This window comes from Octopus bimaculoides, chromosome 9 (assembly GCF_046866305.1).
Source record: "Octopus bimaculoides isolate indiv1 chromosome 9, ASM4686630v1, whole genome shotgun sequence".
NCBI lineage: Eukaryota > Metazoa > Mollusca > Cephalopoda > Octopoda > Octopodidae > Octopus > Octopus bimaculoides.
The window spans coordinates 10313607-10341380 of NC_142936.1; the positions used below are offsets into that span (position 1 = coordinate 10313607).

A 27774-nucleotide genomic window follows, 5' to 3' on the forward strand; every position below is an offset into this window, starting at 1 on the left:
TTCTTTTTTTTCAGTCCTATGTACATATTATGAGCTATTATTTAGAACCGGATTGGCATTTAAGATACATCCTTTAACAAGAGATTTATTTACACACAGAAACAAACACACACACACATACACACACACTAAAAACAGCAGCTGACTGCTATAAAAGTTATATTGTTTTGCTCTTCTGAACTCAAGTCAACAATAGATAGCTGAAAGCTTTGGTCATATGTTTTTGCATTATGGGAGAGTGATAAGAAGGAAAAATATATGTAGGCAGTGAGAGGGTTATTTATAGAATATGCATTTTTGTTATCTAGGTTAGTAATATTTAATATTCTATTAGCAATTGGTTTCATAAGAAGGATAGTATTTGTGGTGCTTATGTTTATTGTGAATACGATAAAGAAGTGCTACTTTACAGTGGTCATTTTGACTCTTTAGCATTTAAACTGGCCATATTCAGCCAAAATATTCCACCCGTTTTATATTCAAACTAGCCAGATCCAGCATCTCACACCTACCCTACAATGTCATTCTAAAAATTAACAACCACGCCATCAAAATTTCAAAGCTACATGATTAATTCGTTGTGTGCATAACATCAATGACTGATGCATTTGGACACATCTTCAGTGATGTGCCTGGTATCATCAGGTGTTTCGGGTCCTTCAACATCATACACCCTCCCCCAGGTGACCCAGCTGGGGCTGATCAGACCCCAACTTGTATCCAGATGGCCAGCTAGCTACTCCATGGCTCTCCTCTTTTGATCCACAGCCATCTTGGATCACAGCTATCTTGGATCACAGCCATCTTGGATTCAAAACAGTGTGAATAAATAAGCAATATATTTGACAAGAATCTGAATGCTAAAGGGTTAAAATAACGTAATTGTTGGACTTAATCCTAGACGTATACATATTTGGGTACATTGAAACTCCAAGAATAACATAAAGATTAATGTTTGTATTATATTCTTACAGTTCAAAGAGTCTTTAACTCTTTTCTTACCATATATTTTCTTTGTAATATACTGATTTTGTTTCAATTAATTTTGAAAATAATAGCCCCCACCCCACCCCAACTGGCTCCTGTGCCAGTAGCACATAAAAAGCACCATCCAAACATGGCCAATGTCAGTTCCACCTGACTGGCTCCCGTGCCGGTGGCACATAAAAAGCACCCACTACACTCTTGGAGTTGTTGGAGTTAGGATGGGCATCCAGCTGTAGAAACCTTGCCAGATCAGATTGGAGTCTAGTGCGGCCTCCTGGCTTGTCAGTCCCCAGCCAAACCATCCAACCCATGCCAGCATGGAAAAGGATGTTAAACGATGATGATGATGAAGAATATTACACAATAACTTTATTTTTATGGAAGCTAAAGTTTGGAACATAAATTAACTTGAAATTTTGATGTAAAGTTTTACTTTAGGTCACCTTAAAACAGGAAGTTTTTGTCATAGAACCATGAGTAGTTTCAGGCAGTTTGGTATCGAAAGGGTTAAATTATATGCCGTATTTCTGTTTTATTTCGGATTTGTAAATTGAATTTTAGTTTTAAATATGTATTATTTATTTGAGAGGATTTTTGAATTTTAAATACATTTGTTCAATGAAGAGAAATATTATTTAAATAATGTTTCTTCTAAAGATTTAGTTTAAGTTTCAATCGTTTAAGCAATTTGAACATATATGTTATTAAACGAATAAATTAAGAGGATTTGCTTTTAAGAAAAGAATATTGGCTTTCAAATGATGAATGCAAGCCATCTTTTATTCATCATGTAAGAACCAATATTAATATCTCTTCTTAAAATTATATCTTAAGAACATATTCTTTTAATAACATTTACCTTAAAATTGCTAAAAGCTTCAACTCAGTTCCAACTAAAGAGAAATATATATTTAAATATTTAAATAACCATTTTATTGAACATAATGTATTAAAATTTAAAATCCACTGATAAAACTCAAATTGAACTTTAAAAATCCAAATAGAATACAAATGAAGAAATATGAGAGAAATATATATATAGACCCTTTAAACTGTTAGAATATAACTCAAAATACATTTATTTTGTGTTATTCTTAGAGTTCCAACATACAAAGCAGGTTCATACTTAGATTTAAATCCAACAATATTTTCCTTAAAATTAAAAGAGTCACCTGCAAAGCTTGCACTCTTTTATAATATTCACAGTAAACAGAAATGTAACATATAATCCCTCTTAATATTCATCCTTTAAAACAAACAGCCAAAAGAATTCCTTGTTCCTTTAACCCTTTTTTACCATATTTCTGGTGAATTACACAGCCTTTGTTATAATTAATTAGATGACACCACACATATTCTCTGTAACAAATTCTTTATTAGGTTCGTAGTTATTCTTCTCATAAGTAACATGTTAATCAATATCTCATGGACAGTTAAGAGCAAACAGACTGAGAGAACGGTAGAGGATGCAGGTATGAAAAATCTGAACAAAAGACAGGTGATGCTACATAACATGCCAGTAAAATCATGAGGAAAAAAGTACAACTTAACTTTAAAAAACTATAGATCATGATTCTATAATAGACTGATTTGAAACTTACCCATAGTTGGTCATCTTTTCCTGGTGGACTCTTCTTAATGAAAGCACCATAATATGTGGCAATGTTCCGATGATGTGAGTACTGTCAAAGAAAAACCAAATGGAGAATTTATTTTATATAACATTAAGGTTTTCATTGTGTCTGGGGACAGTCATTCTCTTTTAGTGCCTTATTAATTTGACACACTCGCTGGTCTGATTTCCACTCATTTACTTGTTATTTTTTACTAAAATTTTCATTACAACTTGCAACCTTTCCAATAGTCATTGATTCTGTCTGTTATTGGAATTGCGGGGGGGGGGGGGGGGGGGGTTGCATGTGTGTCAGTGTGCATGCACATACACATATGTATGTGTGTGCATTTATGTGTGTGTATACATACATATGTGTATGCATGTGTGCACATTTGTTTGTATGGGCTCTGCATGTATGTGTGTATGCATATCTGTGTGTATGTATGAACACATATGTATGCATGTGTACACAATTGTATGTATTTATTCTTTTATTTTTTTTACTTGTTTCAGTCATTTGACTGTGGCCATGCTGGAGCACTGCCTTTAGTCAAACAAGTCTACCCCAGGACTTATTCTTATTAAGGTTTTTATTATCTTTTCTAGCATAGAATGGTTTTTGGTTATAAAAATGTCGCTATTTATAAGGAAACGAAGCAACTGGTTTTACATGTATGTATGTATGTATTTCTTATCACTAAATACAAAACATTTTTATTGAAGCCAAATAAGTCAAAGTGAATAGAACAATGCGTCTTAAAAGTAAAGCCAGCATAATAACTGCAGCAAAATTCTGCGTTAGCCGTAACTCTCAGTAACAGCTGAAACCAATTTAATTTTGCTTGAAAATAACTATATTAATCAACATAAATTTCTCTTTATCACTGTTTAAATCTGATTTATAAATATACAGAATAATAATAATAATAATAATAATAATAATAATAATAATAAAATATTGGGGTCAGATACAAACTATGCAGTAATCACAAATAAAAAAATCACAAATAAAAAAAGCACACTCTAAAAAAAAAGAATCATACAACAAAAACTTAAGATTATGGAGAAAAATATACAGCAAATATTAAATCAAAATATCTGGGATACTCAACCAATAACTATTAAGATGGCTCAATTTACATCAATCATCAAAATTAAAGTTTTTATTCTTCATCAAGTCAGATAATTACTTAGCAAACCAATGATAGTTGTTTTTGCTTGTTTGTTTGTTTTTTTTGTTTGTTTGTTTTTTCAGGATTGCATACCTAACTCAATTTTGAAAAGACAACAACAGTACACCATAGATATCTTGCCAGAACCCCAATTTCCTCTTTTTCCGATTCTTATCATTTGCTCCCAATTAATTAAGAAATTTGCTGCCTAAATCAATATTATTGTTCTAGAAACCTTTTTTTGCACATTTGTTATTTATTAGTATAAAAAGTAAGTTACCAAGTATAAAAGTTAATTTGCAAGTGTTAACTGCCAAAAACAAAAAGAAAAAAAAGAGTTCTGAACAGGGATAAGATCCAATCACTTAAAAAAATGTGGTAGAAGTGTCTCTTTGCCCAAGAAATTTGTCCAAAAAAAAGATGAAGAGAAAAGGGATGTGCCTCTTGCTTGCAAAGAGAAAGCGTTTGAAAAAATGTGGTAATTTTTCAAAACTGTTTTTTTTTTTAATACCAATTCTAGAATATTTCAGCAATCAGAATATATAATTGAGAACCAAACAAGAAACCTGAAGAATACATGTGAAACATGGTTACTTATTTCAAGATATTTAAGCTACTCTTTCCGGCTTAAAAAAAAATTTACTGGCTCGATTTCATAATGGGTAATTTATTTGGATTTGGTAGACATGCCAGAACTATTTACAATGGGCTTTGAAAGTTTGTTAACAACCTAAACAGAATCGAAAAGACCTTGGGATATGCTCTCCCAATACAAACAAACAAACACACAAACACACAAACAAACACGAGCGTTTTTTTTAATTTAGATTTAGTGACAATTCCTTAGAGAATCATATTTTTACTTAGTCTAATTCTTAGTGGTGGCATAGTAGGTGATTTACCAGCTGTGAAGGGCAATGTTGGAGGTGGTGTGATGGAAGTGAGGAAGAAAGGACATCACACAATGTGGCAGGGTTTTTGGACAATTTCTTTCTCTGACAAGCAGTTAGTACAAACAGGAGCGCATAAGAAGTTCTCATGTATTTTAGGTTTCTGGTCAGGAGATTTGGGTTAGTGAGTGTATAGGGTTACTCAGTGAGTTCCAGTCGGAGTTTTAGCATAGTTTTCCTTTTAGAAGTTGTTTTGTTAGCGGAAGGTAAGAACCTTCGTCAAAAATCCTACTTCATTATGCAATATCACTTCCTCTCTCACTTCCGATGCACCAACCCTAACGTCTCTCTTCACTGCTCAGCAGATCACCCACTACACCACGTCAGTAAAAGAAAAATCAATAATGTTGAACATTTTCTGTTCAGCTGCAACAGAAATTAGTTACAGGTCTTTAAAATTTGCTAAGGTTCATGAACCACACTCAATTACAATGATTATTTTATTCACATTTGCATTTCTATTGAAACAGCTTTACAAATTATACAGGTTTTGTTGAATGGGAAGTGTTGGACGACAGGTTTAAATATTTGTTCAACCGCAATCACAGGCATTAATCTATGCTACATTTTGCTTTAGTTTTAACCAAACTGAAAGCAGATACTACATAAAGACCAAAAATCATAATGAAAACTCATTGTAGTAATTCATTTAAAATATATTCAAACTTTCAGAATCACCCCAAGCTGTGGTGACAGTTAAACTAAATATAAAGATGATTTAAAATAACATCAACATCAATGTGAATAACAAATGTCTCCTAATTAGCTACCTATTCAATGAAAAAAGAATTTGATCTCAAGAGGTTACACCCAAGAGTAGACCAGTTTGACATTAATCATACAATTAATTAAGAGTGTGGCCTCAGTTGACCTGACATTAAAAATGTACTAGCCCAGACAAGCCCAGTCACTAAGCAGGCCAGTAATTCATCATTAATTTATTAATTATGGTTTGTCGTTTCATCTAATTTAGATATAAAGCATCGCTTTTTTTTTTTTTTTTTTTACCTCTTTCTCTGTAAATTTAATAATAATCAGAAACATAATTTAGAAATCATAGAAGATGCAAAAAAAAAAAAAAAAAAAAAAAAAAAAAAAATTATTACAACTGGCTACTTCCGAGATGAACATATGCATGTATTTACTATTTTAAAGAAATGATTTTATAAAGAAAACCAATATTCACCGCCCCCAGGCTCATGAACAATACAACAAGGTAATAGATCTCATTCTTTCTCTTTAGATTCTTTTTCTTTCTCTTTATCTCTCTCTCTCTCTCTCTGTCTCTCTCAAGAGAGAGAAAGAGGGGGAGATAGATAGACTGACAAATAGACAGACAGACAGACAGATTCATTGAACGACATTCTATCATTCCCAGAACGTTTGTTACCAATTTCCCACGGATGGATACAAAGAACAGTAGCATACATACTTTAAGTGTACTACACACGTATTTTAAGTGGACTGCAGAAGATAAAAACCTATGATCCATGATACATGAGAACAACATCTTATCTACTTAGACCTTGTGTGCATAAATTTATATGGTAACAATGAACACTCCTGCCGGTTTAGATGGGTGGGTGTGCTAATTGTTCAATTAACAGAACTACCTACCTACTTACGACTGAGTACTCCACAAACATTTGTACTTTTACTGTAATCCTCAGGTAAATTCATAAAGAATTCATAAGTGAATATATACATAGTTGCAGGCATGGCTGTGTGGTAAGAAGGTTGCTTCCCAACCAAGTGGTTTTGATTTCAGTCCCACTGCACGGCACGTTGGGTAAGTGTCTTCTACTATAGTGTCAGGCCAACCAAAGCGTTGAGTGGATTTAGTAGATAGTAGCCTATCATGTGTGTGTGTGTGTGTCTTTGTACCCCACCACCACTTGATGACAGTGTTGGTTTGTTTATGTTCCCATAACTTAGTGGTTTGGCAAAAGGGAGTAATAGAATAAGTATCAGGCTTTAAAAAAAATAAGTCTTGTGGTCAATTTGTTAGACTAAAAGAACGTTCAAGGCAGTGCCCCAGCATGGCCACTGTCAAATGACTAAAACAAGTAAACGATAAAAGAAACTAGAATGTTACCTGCCTTTATGACAGGTAACTCTGAAAATGTACATTTGCCACCATAGGGAACATCAGGATATATAAGAGACATACAATAATTGTAATTTAGATTTTATCAAATTTCTTCATGCTTATACAAAATCATGAACTGAATTCTAATTTTCAAAAGGAAAAACATTTATTGCCTTAAAATAATTGAATTTCCCAATCATAAAACTCCTTCCATAGCTACTTCATTTAATCCCTCTCTTCCTTCTCTGTCACTGATTCTTTCACTGTGTGTGTGTGTGTGCACATACAACATTCCTTAACTCACTGCCTGTCACCAAGCTTAGCATGTGCAAATGCCCATCAGTTCTCTCTCTCTCTCTACATATACATACGCTACAGAACCTCCCAAAACTAGACACCAATATCTAAACGTTATTTAAGCTTAATAAGATTATCTATGAAGACAAACAACCAATGACAAAGTAATCTCCACAAACCATTAATCCACAAACACTTTTCACTTTACTAGAATGAAGGACAACACAGAATAACAAAACCATGATACAAAAATTCACAAGCATAACAAATATGTATTCCCATCATCAACTGCCAAACAAATATCACTATACTTTTGACACCTGGACCATACCATTCAGTCCGGTGGTGTTAACAGCACTAAAAGCATAAATGCTGCCTGGGAATCAAAAGTAATCAGCAGGAGCAAAACATTAGCCTAATATGTCCATGACACCAACACCTGCTTGTTACTACAAGTAACAAAAACAAAACTACAATCTTATGATTATGAGTCCAAAGCCCTAACCACTAAGTCACATGCCCCCATTATGTAGTTAGGGTAAAATACTTAACAAAATAGTTTTGATTCCCTGTTTTAGGTATTACACAAGATCTTATAACATCGCTAATAACTTTGGCAGATCAAGGCTATATTGTTGTTGGCACTCCGTCGCTTACAACGTCGAGGGTTCCAGTTGATCCGATCAACGGAACAGCCTGCTCATGAAATTAACGTGCAAGTGGCTGAGCACTCCACAGACACGTGTACCCTTAACGTAGTTCTCGGGGATATTCAGCGTGACACAGTGTGACAAGGCTGGCCCTTTGAATTACAGGTACAACAGAAACAGGAAGTAAGAGTGAGAGAAAGTTGTGGTGAAAGAGTACAGTAGGGTTCGCCACCATCCCCTGCCAGAGCCTCGTGGAGCTTTAGGTGTTTTCGCTCAATAAACACTCACAACGCCCAGTCTGGGAATCGAAACCGCGATCCTATGACCGCGAGTACACTGCCCTAACCACTGGGCCATTGTGCCTCCACTGGAGGCTATATATACATATATATGTTAACAAAAAACTTTGAACTTTAGCTGAGTAAGGTGAGTAACAAGAAATAAAATAAAATAAAGTTACCAAAATTAAAAGTTTAGAATATTCTAATTAACTAGATTATTTTATATTGTGTCTCAACCTCTAGGTGTCGTTGCTCTCAAACACATAATACATATGCAAAAGACGTGGATGAACGGAGGTCATTCAAGCCATTTTTTATTTATCGCTTAACCATAGGGAATAAAACAGTGATCATAACTTTTTTTTTTCAATTTCCCACGGCTGGGAAGAATACGACTAATGGATTCTTTGCAAACTAGTGGGTAGGTCCAAACGTTTGCAAACTGGAATGAAATCCATTAAAGGCACCCAAGGGACCTGTTGATGATATTAAACCTGGTGACATATCACTTTATATATATATATATATATATATATATATATATATATTTTCATAAATGATGCAAATGACCACACAGACATGGATTGCAAATATGAAATACATACATCAACACAAAATATGTATTCTAAACTACATACATATACAAACCATATGAGCATGCATTCACAAACCCCACACATACTCACTCACTCTCTCTCTCTCTCTCTCTCTTCCTAGTAATCTAAATACTGTATGGACAACAGAATTGTTAAGAGCTTCAAATTCAATTTTATTTCCCTTTAAATTCTTAAACTCTTAAAAGGTATCTGATTTGCCCAACCAAATCAGCTCAACTGGTCTAACCCCAATACCCTGAACAAACCTGCAACTGAAACAAAATTAATAAATTTATCAAAAAAAATTGCTGTTTATATATCCGCATATTTGGGATTATTTCAGTCATACAAAACCAACGGCACCATAAAAAAAGGCTGCACAATGGAAAAACAACAGTATATCTAGAAAACTTTTGGTAAATCCTTTCATGAGTAGATATTAGACATTATAAGCAATAACTAATATTTGATCAATGTCAAATATCTTTTACAATAAAACCTTAGCAGCAGTTAATCCAACATATTAAGAACGACTGGAAGACTTGTCAGTGTTCTTAACAAAGAACTTTCATTGTTATTATCCCTGTATTAAGCTATCACTTTCATTATTGTTACTGAGGTCAGAATAAATGGTTTTGTTCTTCATGTTATTCATAACTTTCTGGGGTATTTTGTTGTTGTTTTTTTTTAATGAAAACCTCATAAGAAGACAATAAAACTTAAGCAATATATTTCATGAGCCATGACAAACATCTCTTTATTAGTGGCTAATAACGAGAAATTAATAAGTAGTAATTAAGGCAATATAAATGCTTAGCAGCATTTTGTCCGTCTTTACATTCTGAGTTCAAATTCTGCCAACATCAGCTCTGCCTTTTATCCTTACGGGGTCGATAAAATAAATACCAGTTGAATAATGGGGTCTGCATCATCATCATCATCATCATTTAACATCTGCTTTCCATGCTGGCATGAGTTAGACGGTTCAACTGGAACCAGCAAGCCAGAGAGCTGCACCAGGTTCCAGTCTTATTTGGTTTCTACAGCTGGATGCCCTTCCCATTGCCATAACTGTAATTGACTTAAAACCTTGCCCCTGACCAATATCAATGTGACTGAGCTGGCAGTAAACATGACACCACTTAAAACAGAGGTTCTCAAACTTTTCGCCCCACCCCCTCATGGCCACATAATACCCCCAACGCGCCCCCCCCCCCTATTTTTATGTATAAATAAATATTTTATATTTTACTAATTTATATATACTATGAATCATTTGATATTTAACATAATACTATATAATTTGTATACAGTACTATAATAATATTACAAATTCATAGCATCCCCCAATCCACTGCCTTCCTCCCAACGCCTCCTTTTTCTCTACCTCCCCCCCCCTTAGGCACCAGTGCCCACCTGGATCATTTCAATGCCCACGGGGGAAGGGGTAGCTCCCACTTTGAGAACCTATGACTTAAAACAACAGTTTGGCAAAATTGTTCGAGCAATGGCTAAAATACCACATGGTATTTGTTCTGATTCTTTGTAGAGTTCATATACTGTACACCAACTTTTCGTCCTGTTGGGATAAAAAAAAAAAAAAAAAAAAAAAAAGGCTCTAATATAAGGCAATGGATTGGTGGAACATGTAAGAACATCAAACTAGATGTTCTTGTAGCATTTGTTTCAGCTCCTTGTATTCCAAAATCAAATCCTGCCAGGATAAGAGATTTCATCCATTACTTGATTTAACAAACCTGCCTGACATCTTGGATGCCTTTAGTGGAGTTCATAGCCAGGTGTCTGATTTGAGAATACCCTTTTCCCTATTTCCCATTATCTTGGAGTTTTCTGTAAAGAGTTATAAGCATTACCCTTCCTTCCTGACTAAAAAGGCAATAAAACAAAAAAGAACAGATTAAATTGAAATAAAGTTAAAATTATCAGAATATCTTGTGAATAATCTTGCTGTTGTTTTAAATAACTGAGTTAATATCATGAAGGTATGTAAGATGGAGAACTGCCCTAAATAAACAAAAGACAATGAAATTTTCCGCTTGAGAATCTTACCTTTTTGAGAACATTAATTTCTAATTTTATTTCATCTTCTTCATCCTGAAATAGAAAGAAAATACAAGTTATTTCCAGAAGATTTGCAAGATAAATATATGATTTAATTGGAAAATGGTTTGTGGCTACTTCTACAATTGCACAACTTTCTCAAGTAGTTTAATTATATTTAGTGAGAGCTATGTGCCACAAAACGATGTAAATGCTTTTATTCTTTTACTTGATTCACCTTGAGAGCTGAGGTCATGCTGGGGCACTGCCATACGTTGAAGTATATTTTAAATACTGATAAGACTATACACTTTAATGGAATGCTGGTTGACAACTAAAAATATGATCATTATATGAGGAACTTGGTCTTTAGGTATGCAGTAAAGAAATATGAGTTAGTTGTAACCTTCTTTCTCAACAGTAATAGCTTTGGAACCAAAATATAAGGGAGTGCATTCATCCCAAATGATATGGTGGCATTGGCACAACACTTCTGGTGAAGCTGAATCTTTGCTAATGTTACAAATTGGTCTGTCATTTGTGACCAGGTTTAGTGGTAATTTAAAAGCAGAATGAGTTGTTTGTCCTCCTGGGAGAATGGTGGCAGCAAAGGCAGACAATGGTACAGCAACTGCAATTCTTTTTTGTTACCCTACCTTGGAGAGAAGCAATGTTACAAATGTTTTACCAGTGCCACCAGGAGCATCAAGAAAGAATATTCCTCTGCTTTTTTCTGGCGATTGTAGAACACCACGCATACATACATATACATACAGTATCAAACATCAGATGAAATGAATGTGTGAGAGAGAGAGAGTGCCACTTAGACACCACTCTCTCTCTCTCAAACACACACACATACATACAAAAAAAGATTATGCATATGTATTTATGTATGTACGCATACATGACAACACAACACTCCACACAGACACATACATAAATGTACATACAATTACTTAGAGTTGAACACACCCTGCAAAAAGAAAATAATAAAAAAAAATTTACGAAGATTAACAAAGTGTGCGAGTGCAGAGCAGAGCAGAGCAGAGAGAGAGGGAGAGGGAGAGAGAGAGGGGGGAGGGAGGGGGGGGGAGGGGGAGGGAGGGAGAAAGAGAGAGAGAGAGAGAGAGAGAAAGAGAGAGAGAGAGAACATTGCAAACAATGACTGAGATAAGCACGGGATTAAAAAACTGTGTAAATAAAAGCACGTTAAAAAATATGTTGTACCAAATATTTAAATTTGTGAACTTTGTCAATACCGGAAGTTGACATTGAGAAACCTTTTTAAAGAAGTGAATCATAAATATAAAGTAATATTTTTTTATTTTCATTTTTAATAAAGAAAATCAAATAAAGATTCTGTTATATGTTCAAGGTCAAATTATTCATGCATCACAAGTACGGAAGTAATTGGTGAAGCCATTTTTACGTGAAAAGCGAATACACACACATCTCTATTTTATATATTAGACAAGTATGTGTTCATTCTGTTGTCCACAAAAAAAGTCCACATTTTTTGACGTCCTGTACCCGGATATGCATCTATACATACATGTAGATGTAGGCATGTACATATATGTATGTATACATGTATATGCTCATATATCATTTGTATTATTATACATAAATATATATATATATATATATATATATATATATATATATATATACACACACACACACACAGGCACAGGCATTGCTGTATGGTAAGAGGTTTGTTCCCAATCACATTGTTCTGGGTTCAATCCCACTGCATGGCACCTTAGGCAAGCACCTTCTACTACAGCCCAGATCCAACCAAAGTACTCTGAGTGTATTTGTTGATAGAAACTGAAAGAAGCTTGTCATGTGTGTGTATGAGTGTGTGTCTGTCTGTCTGTCTGTTTCTTTCTTAGCCTTGCTATTGCACGATAGTTGTAAACAAATGTAACTGTCATTCAAGCAGTGTCCTTTGTTCCAAATCTTCTGTGAAAACATTTCTGGTTATGGGGAAATATTACCTTACTTGGAAGCAGGTGAGATTTGGCAACAGGAAGGGCATCCGGCCAAAGAAGATACAACAAATTTCCATCCGACCCATGCGAACATGGAAAAGTTGACGTAAAAACAATGATGATGGAGACGATGATGATATACACCGTACTTAATTTAAACATATGTCTATTCATTAATTGTCTTATGAATAACATAAATAACATAAGTATATTCTAAAGTTTTATGTCTTCCATATCATTCTTTAGTTTATCAGTCAATCATCTTATGAATAATGAAATTTTCATGTCTTTGATTGTGTTACACAAAGTGCAACATATTTAATTGGAAAGGTTTGGCTTAGTAGATGATTAATTACACTAAAGTTAACTTGTTAAGTGACTGATGATTAAAAAAAACAAAATTATGATCATCATCATCATCGTCATTGTTTAACAGCTGCCTTCCATGCTAGCATGGAAATGGTTCAATAAAAGGCAACTATACTCTTCACTGTCACCACTTTACAACCACCACTGCCACCATCTTCATTAACCAATTGCCCAATTGGTGATGCCACCACCACCACCACCCTAACACAAGTTCTCAGTGTATGATGAGTTGAGCCTACCATGTCCTATCCTGTAAAAACCTCTCTCTCTCTCTCTCTCTCTCTCTCTCTCTCTCTCTGCCTTTCCTTTCAGCTATTCATTTAACCACATACCATAAGAGTATTTCCTTTCTCCTACTTCAGACCACTACAGCATTCCCTTCTGCTGAACACACTCCTCTCTCTCTCTCTCTCTCTCTCTCTCTGCCTCTCCCTTCAACTAACCATTTACCCTGATATCATATGATAGGTACACAACCAAAATAATATAATAGATATTTATGTACATGGTAATCATTAGAAATGAAAATATTGGATTTAAAATATTTACATCCTCACTCCTTTTTCTTTTTTCTCCCACACTGTCTTTTTCTCATACAGTCTTACTTGCTCTCTGAGATGAAAGAGGAGTAGTAGACAATGAAAGTGTGCAAGAAACTGAATTTTAGAAATGAAAAAATTATGCACACCCAGTATGTAAGTTCAAACAAAAAAACCCGAATATAGACAACTTATTTGGGCCCTCACTGGTGAACCAAAGATTCAGTAATGAGGTATTCTATTCATTAAAGGGCCACAAGAGACATTTTTGATTTATACATATATACCATATATATCATGGTTATCACAGTATTGACCAAACCATCAGATGTTATATATCGCAAGTATGTATCTAACAAAATCTAAGTTCTACCCAGCTTTCATTAAACCAAAATTCTACCCACCAAATGGCTCATTCAATAAGTTGAATCAGACAAGCATTTTACTTTCAAATATAACCTATCCAAGCTATAAAAAATTTAAACAAGAAGCAGTTATCCCAGTTACAAGGTCTCACAAAATCAAACAATTCTTCAACCCGCTAAGAATTCAAATTATGTACGGGGGGGGGGGGGGGGGGGGGGGACTAAATAAAGTTGTGAAATGTGAATTATAGGTTTGATAATACAATAATTTGCAGACAGTATTGTCATTTAACAAGGATATCTTCTGTTCACTGTCATATCATGACTTAAACATGAATGTTTTACAACATCCCTAAAAAAAATCTTGAGTATAAAAGGAGAACTTCTCAATAAAGGAAGTAAATTTAAATCTTGTTTTCTTCTGAGAAGCTGTACAAACTGATTAGATAACAGTTAGCCCCTTAAGACTTCATATATATATATATATATATATATATATATATATATATATATATATATATATATCCTTCATAGATGTTTTATGAGCCCCTAACCAAGACACTTAACCTGTTTTTATCTAGCAATAGTGCAGGCAAGGGTTGGGAAGGGAATAAGAAAAACAACTGAGAAGGAAAACAGAGACATGCAAGATCGGAAACTAAAATGCTTTACTATTGAGAGGAAGTAGAGAATATAGAAAGTCCTTATTACAACAGAATAAAAGCTAGTCTGATATTATTTTATCTTGATCGTCTATTAAGAGAAAATAGCGTTACAAAGTTAAATTAGTGTTGGGATATTAAATTCAGGGATTACTTAAGCAAATTAGAAACAATTATGCTGTGAGGAAAATATAATATTACTCAATGACAAATGTTATTTTAATTATTCCCTCAAGTACCAGAGACAACTCTGAACATCTTTTAGTTTTATTAGACATTTTTTTTTTCTTTAAGGAAGCAGATACTTCACCTTACTGGGCAAAATAATATTGAGAGAATCACTAAGTATATGTACAATGCTGTACACTAGGTGGGGCTGAAAATGGGTATATTTTAGAGAATATTCAAGATGCTCTTCATCATCATCGTCATTTAATGTCTGTTTTCCATTCTGGCATGGGTTGAACAATTTGGCAGGGGACGGAAAGCCAGGAGACCACACCAAGTTCTGCTGTTTATATAGGCATGGTTTCTATGGCCAGATGCCCTTTCCTACTCTTAACAACTTTACAGAGTGGACTGGGCGCTTTTCAACATGGCACCAGCAGCAGTGAGGTCACTAAGTAACTTGCAAGACTGAGGGTAGTGGCGGGGGGGGGGGGGGTAACATCAAGGGCTTTGTACCAGGTGATGAGAGGGTAAAAGAATAACAGAGCAACAGAGATAGGTGCCTTAATGTAGAGGAGATACATGGCAACCTCTGTTGGAAAAGGAGAGAGAGAGAGGATGAGAGAGAGGATGAGAGAGAGGATGAGAGAGAGAGAGAGGATGAGAGAGAGAGAGAGGATGACAGAGAGAGAGAGAGGATGACAGAGAGAGAGAGAGGATGAGAGAGAGAGAGGATGAGAGAGAGAGGATGAGAGAGAGAGAGGATGAGAGAGAGAGAGAGGATGAGAGAGAGAGAGAGGATGAGAGAGAGAGAGGATGAGAGAGAGAGAGGATGAGAGAGAGAGAGGATGAGAGAGAGAGAGAGAGAGAGAGAGAGAGAGAGAGAGAGAGAGAGAGAGAGAGAGAGAGAGAGAGAGAGAGAGAGAGAGAAATATATAACAAACAGTAACATCGATTTTGTGTAATGTTTAGAGACATATTTTCAAAGAAAGTATTCACACACACACACAAGCAAAATCATAAATAGTTGTGTTGAAAACTAAATTTTACAAAAGTTATGTGTGACAGGAGATTTATCATGTCTCATAGCATAAATAAAGATTGTTTAAATCACCAGTTTTGTCTGGTATGAATCCCTCTTTATCATATAGCATTAACATGAGGACACAAGAACACACCAAACATACAGTGCAACAGAAGTTAGATGAAAAACTAAAGCCACCTATGACAGAAAAGCTTTCAAATCAATGATAAAGTACCGTTAATAGCAGTGCAAAATATACTAATGATATTGTGAGGATGTCCTCTTAAATCTTGATATAAAAAAATTATATTTATGAGGTGATTTGATATGAATCTATAATTAAAATTTAAGAGGAAAATACGTTTCAAAAATCTTAAATTATAAATCATATGTCTTATTCAAAAATCTGGAAAGACTAAATGAACAAATTTGAGTTCTTAAAGATGTAGTAATATAGAATAAAACTTACAAACAAAAGAAAACTTTAATATATGCATATGTACATCTCCCTCCTTCCACCACCCTCTCCCTTCCTCTCTCTCTCTCTATTTATCTATCTATCTCTCTTTTAGTTATTCTACTCTAAACATTATTCAAACAAATTACTCAAAATTATCACAGTCTATTTCTAAGGCAAAGAAGATATTGCTGCTGTTAAGAAATTAAGTTACTAAACCACTTATCCAGATGTGTTAGATTCACATTCTAACAATGGAATTACTGTATTGTAAACTGAATAAAACTATATAACCAAGTCGCGCATCACAAAAGAATCCTGAATTCATACACTGTACATTCAAATTTACATAAATACCCCAGCTGTGGAAAGATGGAGGCCTCTCTCTCTATATATATCATCATCATCGTTTAACGTCCGCCTTCCATGCTAGCATGGGTTGGACAATTTGACTGAGGACTGGTGAACCAGATGGCCACACCAGGCTCCAATCTGATCTGGCAGAGTTTCTACAGCTGGATGCCCTTCCTAACGCCAACCACTCCAAGAGTGTAGTGGGTGTTTTTACGTGCCACCGGCACGAAGGCCAGTCAGGCAGTACTGGCAACAGCCACACTCAAAATGGTGTATTTTACGTGCCACCTGCACAGGAGTCAGTCCAGCGGCACTGGTAATGACCTTGCTTGAATGTGTGTGTGTGTGTGTGTGTGTGTGTATATATATATATATAGTTTTAGGGAAAATAACCAATTTTCAAGAACTCATCAATGAAAATCCACTATCACATATAGAAAAATTAATAATTAAAAGCACAATAATATAAGGCTCAATTTAATTTTAATTTTTTATAAATTGATTTTAATTGAGTTTTTTACCTGTAATTTTGGATTTTGTCCCTAATATTATTATTATATATATATATATATATATATATATATATATACACACACACATACATCCAAGTCATGGGCAAACTGCAGCCCATTTGTCTTTTTGAATGGTGCCCCTAATTTAGTGAGGAAAAATTATGTTTATTAAAATTATGATTCTTTCATTTCATCCTCACTAGTTCATTCTTACTCTTTCTCACTCAAAGAGGATTGGAGAGGCTAGTGTCAAAGAGATGCAATTATTTAAATGCTTAACTAACCTCTTTTACTTATTAATGCCTGTTATGTTGTGGGGACACCAATCATGAAACTGAAAATATTTGCAATTGTCCATCATTCATGTAATTTTCAAAGTGCCTCAGAGTCAATTTACAGCCATCCAAACATTCAAGAGCCTTAAACTGGCTTCTCTACTCAGGACACAACATCAACAAATGAAAATTATTGATATAATGTTCAACTTCTGTTTGCGTCACATATAACAACTTTGTGAGAATTCAGCAACTGTACCTACAAGTGTGTATTGTATAGCATTGTCAATCCTGATTGACAACACTTTCTTTTCAAAATGCAAGTGTGCAAAACTATACTACATGATATGCATGTGTGGTCACAATCACTGAATTATCACAAGTTGTTATAAGCAGTGGAAAGAGATATTAAATCAATAAATATTTTTTTAAAGTTTTGATTCCTGATATCACAGCCTCATGGCTTCATCCACACACAAAAAAAAAGACTTCTGAAGAAATGAGAAAATTCCAGGGAAAGTAGACAAATGATTACTTCTTTGTTGAAGTAACAATAAAAAGAAAAGAAACAGATTAATGTGTTGAATATGTTATAAATCCATCACTGCTTTTAAGGAATTTAATGTTTATCAGCATTATGCTTCAAACTATTTGCCTCATGATAAATTTAAAGGAGATATTAGATCACAAAAATTGAAACCCTCAAGAAACAGAACAATAACCTAAATACACTCTTTTGCTAAAAGGCAGGTAGAATTCAAAGAAATTGTACATACAGGCAAAAAAGTTAACAAAAATGTTAAATTCAAAAATTTATTCTGATGGTTAATTTGTAAAAAGAAATGTCTTTTGGCAGTGACTGAACTTTTATGCCTGGATAACTTAAATATGTTTGACATGATTAGCTTGTCTTACGAGACAATAAGACTGGTTGAAGATATTGCTACAGATATCAAGGGTATGCTGTCAGGAAAAAAATAAGAAACTTTGATTCTTTTTCACAGGTAATTGACAAAAGCACAGATATATCCAATTCAGCCCAACTGATAATTTTCATATGCGGCATTGATAAATCATTTAATATCACTGAAGACTCATTTACTGTTCAGACAAAGAAAGACGCCATTACAGAATATAACATTTGTAAAGAAGTGAAGAAGTAACGATGAAGTTTAATCTCCCATTTGAAAGGCTCCTCAATGAAGCAACAGACAGGGCCCCAACAACAGTTGATAAGATAGGCTTTCCATCCACATTTAAAAGATAAATTAACTTCTTTGAATTTAGTAAATAGTGACTTTGCAACAATTCATTGCATCAAGAAAATTCATGGGCAATGTTTGTAAAATTTGAAAATGTTATGAATGCAGTCATTTCAGCCATAAATTTTATAAAATCTCAAGCACTTAACTATCACCAGTGTAAAGAGTTCTTACAACTTGAATTGAAGTATATCAATCTGGTTTACTATTCTACATCTTATTGATTAAGTAAAGGGGAGATGTTTTATAGCTTCAGAGAAGAGGATGCACCATCTTAGAAAGGAAAGATAAATTTGTTCCCAAGCTGAAGGATAATAACTGGATTTGTCTCCTTGCATTTCTCACAGATATCATTACCCTTTTTTTAATTATCTCAGCTTAAAATTGTAAAAACAAAATCAGCTGAAACATGAGACGTATTTTCAAGTCAAAGCTTTTGAAACAGAACTTCAAATTTTGGGAGAATTAACACCAGTCTGGTGATACTTTCCATTTCTCAATACTAGCCAATCACATCCGATCTGGATAACACAGCTTCACTATGGAGTTAAATGAGTTGAAAAAAGAATTCAATACCAGATTTAAGGGCTTCAACGCCAGAGAAGCTGATTTTAACCTTTTTGGAAATCTATTTAATGCTGATGTTGATAAAAAAAAAAATAGCACAAAAGGAACTGCAAATGGAAATAATTGAGCTTCAGAAAAATGAATTTCTTCAGCAAAAATTTGAAGACAAATGTTTGTTGCAGTTCTATGGAACTCTTCCTGAAGAAAACTAACCCAAAATGGTGTGCTTGGCTAAAGATAGGTCATCATATTTGGCAGCTGATATAATGCGTTTAAGTCAAGATTGACAGATATTCATCTCAAAGACAATTTACAAGTTGCAACATTGCAAATATCTTTAAATATTGGAAAAGTTATAATTAAAAAAAAAAAGTGCAACGCAACAAAGTTTCTAAGATTTGCAAGTAATTTTTTTTCTATTTACATCAATAATGAATGAATAATTAATATGATGTTTCTAGTCTGTATTTTTTCAGGCAATATTTTAACTGTTCTCTGTGGTTCAGTCAGATTATTTTCCTCATTTGTGCTGCTCATTTTTTTCACAGCATTTTGGTCATTATGCCCCATCCGACTTGTCAGGCCATGTTAATTTGTTTTTCAATTTCTTTCTTTGCAGTTGGCTCCTTTTAATCAAGTCCCCATTTTCCCCCACCTCCAGTACCATACATTGAAACAGTTCAACTAAATTGAGTCTTGTAACCTTGCAGCATTTGTAGCATTTTAAACCAGAGGCAATTTTCACTAAGGAACATCTTTTGCAAAGAACATTCAAAATAATTTATTTTCTCTGGAATTTTTTTCTTTTAAAACAATTTTTGTTTTAGTTAAATTTATTTGCCAACAGAATGTGGCAGTCCTATACAAGGACGATGTTACTGTTGTTTAGCCCCAGGAAAAATCTTTTCCAGCTGGCTATCGACACACAGTTTGTGTCCATATAGTATAAGCAAGGGAGGTCATCGCTCGCATCTCTAGCCTTCGTGATGCTCACAGACCCAGGTTTCTGGGTTGTTTCCCGTTCTCGGTGCGAGATAATCATAGGCTGTATAGCCAAATTAATAAAGTGGTTTCAAATTTTGGGACAAGGCCAGCAATTTTGATCAAGGGGTTAAGTTACTTACATTAACCTCAGGTACTTATTTTATTGACCCCTAAAGGATGAAGGATAAAGTTGACCTTAGCAGAATTTGAACTCAAAATGTAAAAGACAGACAAAATGCCATTAAGCATTTTGCCCGGCTTGCTAACAGATCGGCCAACTTGCTGCATTAGTCAAATTTAATAAATTAATAACAAATTTTACTAATTTTCATGTAAACTACTACGTTAACAATCTTTCAATTTAAAAGTGACCAATGAAATTATTTAATGGTCAGATTGTTAAATGTACCTCTGTGATTTAAAAAGAAAAAGTTTGGGTAAAATTTTGATCCATGGATTATGAAAATATTCAATTTTTTCTTCAATACATGGATCATACAGATATTCACATTTAACACACTGATTTTTCAAGTATTCATTGTTTGTTTTTTTTTTCTTTTTATAATTCCATAGTGTGTTATGGCAGCAGCATTTGTTAATCATGCAGTCATCAGTACAATTACCAGGACTGATTTCTTTTTTAATTATAGAAAAAAAAGTTTTTTCTCTGAAGAAGGGGGGAAAAAACTCAATTTTCCCCCATTTCTAAGGCAGATACTTATGTACATGGTCTTCTGTGGTGAAAATGACTGAGTTGCCTTCAATGAAAAATTACCTTAAATTCATTTTAGCAGTACAGCCTGCCATGCAGCACACCGCTCATAAAAGGTTGCCCATACCTGCTAAATACAAGGGACTTGCTATCACATTAGGATCCTTAGCTATTGGATAAATCAACATTTATCTCTTGAAAGATAGCAACATTTCTGTGCTGATATTATAGCCTTGTTAATTTACAAATCTCATTCATACCATAGCAAGGTGACGTATGAGAATTTGAGGCATATTCTCATGGATTCAATCTAAAGCAGGAATATATTTGTTGACTAAGCAGTTACTCTTCCATTCACACGGAATTATTTTGATCAAATAATGATTAGAATACTACACAATACTTAAGCACAAAAAGAGATTTGCTTTAGAAAGATGAAAATAACAGGAAGTGTAGCTCATTAACCATAAACTTCCTCGTCTTATCATACTCAAGCTGTATTTAATGAGTAGCTATAATGAGCAGTTGAGCAGTTCATAGTTCAAATATGCTCGTTATATCAACTGTGATCAAAATGAATTAAGAAATTTTAAAGCAGTAATCTTGATGCAATGATTACACAAGACTAATGAAAAGAAGTAGGTCCCAAAGTTGGATAGTTATCTACTTGGGAGATCTCAGAACATTTACTTTGCTGTAATAAAAGCATATCACTAATCTTACTTAATAGTAATCTCTTTAGATTACAATCTACTGAAGACCACTGCTAGTTCTATAAACCTTTCATTTTAAAGTAATCAATTTGCTTATTTATCCTAATTAATTTTGAAAATAATCAAGAATTTGGAGGGATTGTATAAAGCAATTTTCTTTTTACATTATTAACCCTTTAGCATTCAGATTGTTGTGTCTAATGTAATGCTTATTTATTCACATTGTTTTAAATTACTCATGCATTTTTGTTTTGAGATTTCGATGATGTGCTTGTTTATTTTTGGAATAACATTGTATGTCGTTGTTTGTTCCTTCTCAAGCCATGCCTGGCTCATAAGGGCCAGTTTCCCCAGTTTTATTCGTGTATAGGTTCTTCACCTGGATGGGACGCCAGTCCATTGCAGGTGAGCTGCTAAATGCAGGAGGAAAGACTGATAGTTGTGGCAAAAGAGTCAGCAGAAGTTTGCCATTACTTTCTGCCAGAGCTGCATGGAGCTTAGGTGTTTCGCTCATAAACATACACATCACCTGGTCTGAGGTTTGAAACTGTGATCTCTCAACCGCAAGTCCACTGCTCTAACCACTAGACCATGTGTCTCCACTAACTTTATATGGTCAGTGTGAAAGGCTGAATATGGTCAGTCTGTACTTATAACAAATGGAGCATTTGGGCCAGACATGGACAGTTTAAATGCTAAAGGGTTAAGCCAATGTTTGGAACAAAAGGTTCCTTACATAAAATTATGATGAAAAGTTTTAATTGTAAATACTTTGAAACAGGTAATTTTTATATCATGGAAGCAGAAGCAAATTTTAAATGGGTCAATATCAAAAGGATTAAGTTAATATCTCACATCATAATTTTGTATCAGATTCTATTAAGTAATATTTTAACCCTCACTGTGTTGATTAAATTTTTGCATGATAACAAGGTGATGCAACAAGCAAATCAATTTTTGGCAACCTCTTTCTATTGGCCAGAAGAAATAAAATGTGCATACCACGTCATATGTAATGTGAAGAATTACAGAAAGTACCCCACTATTGAAAACAAGTTAACTTGGTTCCTGTGTCTTAAGCGCACACACATGAACCAAGAATATTTGGTTCCTATGCAGTAAAAGACTGGCTTGATTAAGTATTGTTAGTTATTTTAATAAATCCCTCCAAATTTTTGTATAGTCTAAAATTTAACTGAAATATAGAAGCAGTGTACTTTACAAGAAACATAGGCTAGCAAAGGTTAAACATAAATAAGATATATTTTATTCCTAGATGGACTTAAACCCTTTTCAAAGAATCATCACATTTAAAAGATTGGGAACCGTTGCCTTAGAGTTATTATATAAATTAATGAAGGTTAATTGAGTGAAACATTACAAACCAGCAAACACTAGAAAAATGAAATTTCTGTGTGTGAGAGTGAAGATAATCTGATAGTGGTTAACATATAAAGAAGCCATTTTGTTTGTGGTTTAATTTCAGACATCATGCTAGGATACTGCTATATTTAAGTTTTTTAAAAACAAGTTTACAAACTCCAATGTTGGGAAAATACCAACACTTTCCCCCATTTCTATTGGTTCAAAGGAGAAAAAAATAGTTCATTGTTATTACCATCCTCAGTTGTGATGTTACTTCCTCTATATTTCACTACATAAACCTATTGATTTATGCTCTTTGGTCCTCTTAAACAAGCAGCAAAAAGACGATTCTTGAAAACAGACCTAATACATAAACAATACTGAGAGTATTGTTTATTCATCAGAAATTTTTTAAGCATTTCCATTTGAAAAAGGTTATCTTTTGCTTATATACTGGTCTTTACTGACCAACACATATTCCACTTACATTCTGACATTTCAGAATGGAACACATGAACAGTAGCTATAGAATTAGAAAGTCTATGGGGATATATCTTATCAAAGAAAAAGCGATACAAGAATAAAACTATAAATTTTCATCCATTCTCCATCTCTTTCTCTCTCTCTCTCTCTCTCTCTCTCTCTCTCTCTCTCTCTCTCTCTCACACACACACACACACACACACACAGAGTTCTCATCCTATAGACTCATTAAGTCTAAATATCTGCCATGGTCTTGAACTTCTGTTTGCAGGTTATCACTAATCTTTTCTTCCAATATCTATTAATAGTGGTCCTGTAGAGCGGGTGTTTAAATATATTTGTGATATAATCCCAATTCCCTTCCTTCTTTCATTTAAATTTCTTTCTGCTTGAGAGAATAAGATCAGATGTACTCCATTATTACTGATAAACAACAGTACACAAGTCTAAATCAACACAAAGAGTAATTAGGAAACATTTTGGAGCAACAAAGGTGATCTACTTCATATGTGTAATGGGATTAGTAATAGTATTACAATAGAGAGTAATGGAATCGGTAATGGCACAACAATAGACATTCGTAACGTCTGTGGAAAGTTCAGAGGGTTTCTAGACAAGAGAGTTTTCTCTTTGTATATAGAAATGATTCCATAAATCACATATAAAAGATATTAATTGGCAGTGAAATGAAACAAAGAGGTACGGTAAAATTTAGACAGAAAGGTGTGAATGCATGCATGTCATCATCATCATCATCATCATTTAACATCCACTTTTTTATGCTTGCATGGTTCAGAAGGAATTTGTTGAGGCAGATTGGCAGATTTTTCTATGGCTGAATGCCCTTCCTGCACCAAAACCTTTGTTTCTAAGCAAAATAATATTTTCCCATGACCAGGTGACATGGTTTACATGCAAGACTGGAAACAAACAATATTGCTTGTTTGACAGTGATGCTTGTATTTCAACCATCATGTTATATCAAAACAAAGGTGTACACACACACACACACACACGCTTCTTTCAGTTTCCATCTACCACAAGTCTTTGGTTGAGCAGGAGCTATAGTAGAAGGCACTAGCCCAACGTGGTGCACAGTGGAATAGAACCCAAGACCACATGGTTGAGAACCAAGTTTCTCAACCACACAGCTACACTTGGACCTAGCCACACCTGCATATATTTAATGAAAGACAAAGTTTTATGAGTTAAAAGCATTTCTTAAAGGCAACAGATTTTTTTTTTCAGAAAAGAGGAAATTTAATAAATAGACATGCAAGAAGGAGAGCTGAATGGACAAATATTGCAGCAACTAATGAAATGTCGGATTATAATTAAGAATAATAATATATAAAATGTGATGACATGAAGTTTTGATTTGAGTAAAACATGAATAATTACAAAAGTTGATAGTTGACAACTTATTTGAGAAGAGCAAATGGAACTAATTTGGTGTGCAGTTTTAACATTCTAACTTAAAACTTTAAAACTTGTTTATTGAATATCAAATTCAAGTTATTAATGACAGCTTCAATCATATTGCTAGTTATAATAACATTTCATTTCATTTCATGGTCTCTTCTTATATAATATTCTAAAAATGGTTCTCATTCATTTAACTGAAGCATCATTTAACTAGGAAATATGAAAAATTTAAGAGCTTGTAACAAATAATGAAGTCAAACAAAAAATAAATATTTTCTAATTCAAATACATTGCTGAAATTTATTCACTTACAATTGTTATAAATGTTATTTATGTATAAAATATCTATAAACTTATTCAACAGAAATATGAAAACTAATTCAAAATAATTACTTCAGGAATCAATAATGACTTCAACAAGCCAATTTAGAATACCCATTCATTTGATTAGGCAGGAAATGTCAATTAAGACAAGTCATCTGGTATTAGCAGAGCCTTATTTCAATATTTTAGCAGGCTGCAGCTGTAACAAAGCAAATATGATAATCACAATCACTTCTTCCCTAGAGCTATATGAGATGTTACAAATACACATGTCCCCTTGCAACTGTAGCCTTGTTAATAAGCCATTTGTTAGAGCAAATTGAATAAGGAACTGGAATAAAATATAGAGTGAATCAAAAATTTCTATAGTCATGCCGCAGGCAGTCCTGAAAGATTTATCAATTATTAACTTTCATATCCAACTTGCAATAGTAAAAGCTTTTATAATTCATCCCCAACACCCATTAAGCATTATTTCCAGCATGTTATAAATGATAAGCAAATAACTTTAAACCAAAAAAAGAAAAAAAAAGAGAGAGGGGGGGGGAGAAATGAATAGACACGCTTATATACTTTCTTACATAAGTTTTGTTATTATATTATCATTATGCGTCTGAAACATTCACTGATCGACCCAAAAAATTTTTTAAGACCAAGCGATTGGGAGGCAAACTTTTTTACCATGCAGCCATGCCAATGCTATGCTATATATCAACCAAATATAATAAAATTACAAGATTTAAAAAAAAAAACAAAAAAAAAACTTTCTCCTAGTTTACAGTTCACAAAGCATAACTTGAAGAAAACCGAAAAACTGTGAAATTTAAAAGGAAGGCAGATAACTAACAACAATATGCAGTAAATGTTTAATCATTTAAATTATAAATATTTATCAAAATTGTATTGATTTGCAATTCAGACAATCAGAAAGTGGCTAAAACAAATAGGCCAACAATAAAATATGCTAATATACATTTACATGACTCATATAAGTAGTTTCTGCAAACAACTGAAGCATTCTCTTGCTGATTTAAGAAATATTCAATGTTCAATTTCTGCATGTCATTTGCATATAAAATTCAAAACAGTACACATCTGTTATTCTCAACAGACAGCAACTAACCTACTTATCTTGAGCACATTACATGATTAATTAAAACTACAAGGGTTTTTGTTTGGTTTTTGTTTGGCGTTTGTTCACATTTTCCCCTTGAAATATTTTACAGTGACTTCCAAGTTTAAAAAAAAAAAAACCAGAAGATAAAAATGGAAATAAGAAGAAAAAAAATTCAAATGTTCTGAAAAGAATTCTAGCATTACGAAGTACAAATGGTTAATATTCTTGGAAAATAGCAGAAACGGGTATTTTGAAAATTTTGAAAATTATCATTTTAATGTCCATTTTTCCATGCTTGCATTAAGTCAGACAGAGTTTATTGAGGCAGATTTATGGTGGCCAGATGCCCTTCCTGTTGCCAACACCAACCTGTTCCCAAGCAAAGTAATATTTTCCCCAAGGCCAGATACATTCTCATAGTATATTGGAAATGAATGACATTGTTGTGTGACAGTGACAATCATTTAACAACTATCACACAATGTCAAAGCTTTCAGTTTCTGTTTAACAAATCCAATCGCAATGCTTTGGTCAGCTCAGGGCCACAATAAACGACACTTGCCTAAGGTACCACACAGCAGGATTGAACTCAAAAACCATACAGCCGGGAAGCAAACTCCTTTACCACACAACCATGCTCGTGCTTATAAACACAAGTTCAGAAACTTGTAACAAGTGGAAGAAAGGAGACAAAACTAAGTTGTCAAAAAGGAAAAAAAAAAAAAACAGTTATTTTGTTTTAACTTTCAACAAAAAGAGATCAAATATTTCAAAACAGATCTCAGAAATCAAGGAAGGTTTGATATTAATTCTCCATGGTATGTTTTCTTTGACTATATTAACATAATCAATTATTTCCAACACAAAAATATCTATTTTACAGGCAACGAATGAAACTTCTAAAACACTGACATCACAGGAAATGTGACAGTCAACATATTTCAACAGGATATATACATATATACTTACACACACACGCATACACATATTTATATGCATACATATATATATATATATATATATATATATATATATATATATATATATATATACATAAATATACATACATACATATATGTATATATATATATATACACACACACATATACACTCACACACACACACACACACACACACACACACACGTCCATATATTCCATACATATAAACACAAATATTTATATGCATATATAAATATATACACATACATATATACACATATACATATGTATACACATATATTTATATACATATATATACACAAATATATATATACATAAATATATACATACATACACACATATATAAATATACATATATACACACACATATATATATACATATAAATATACATACACATATATATATACATATAAATATACATACATATATTATATACACA

General features: G+C 33.5%; 1 protein-coding gene across 39 annotated transcripts in view; it reads right to left on the reverse strand.

The window, feature by feature from the left end:
- Positions 1–27774, reverse strand: part of LOC106871661 (serine/threonine-protein kinase mig-15-like) — a 764441-nt gene that overhangs the window by 614346 nt on the left and 122321 nt on the right. For all 39 annotated transcript variants that reach the window (XM_089357111.1, XM_089357081.1, XM_089357079.1 and 36 more), the window contains exons 4-5: positions 10708–10752; positions 2589–2669 (exon numbers count right to left, since the gene is read on the reverse strand). In XM_089357111.1, coding sequence (XP_089213237.1) covers positions 2589–2669; positions 10708–10752 — 126 coding nt within the window. The remainder of the gene's footprint in view (positions 1–2588; positions 2670–10707; positions 10753–27774) is intronic.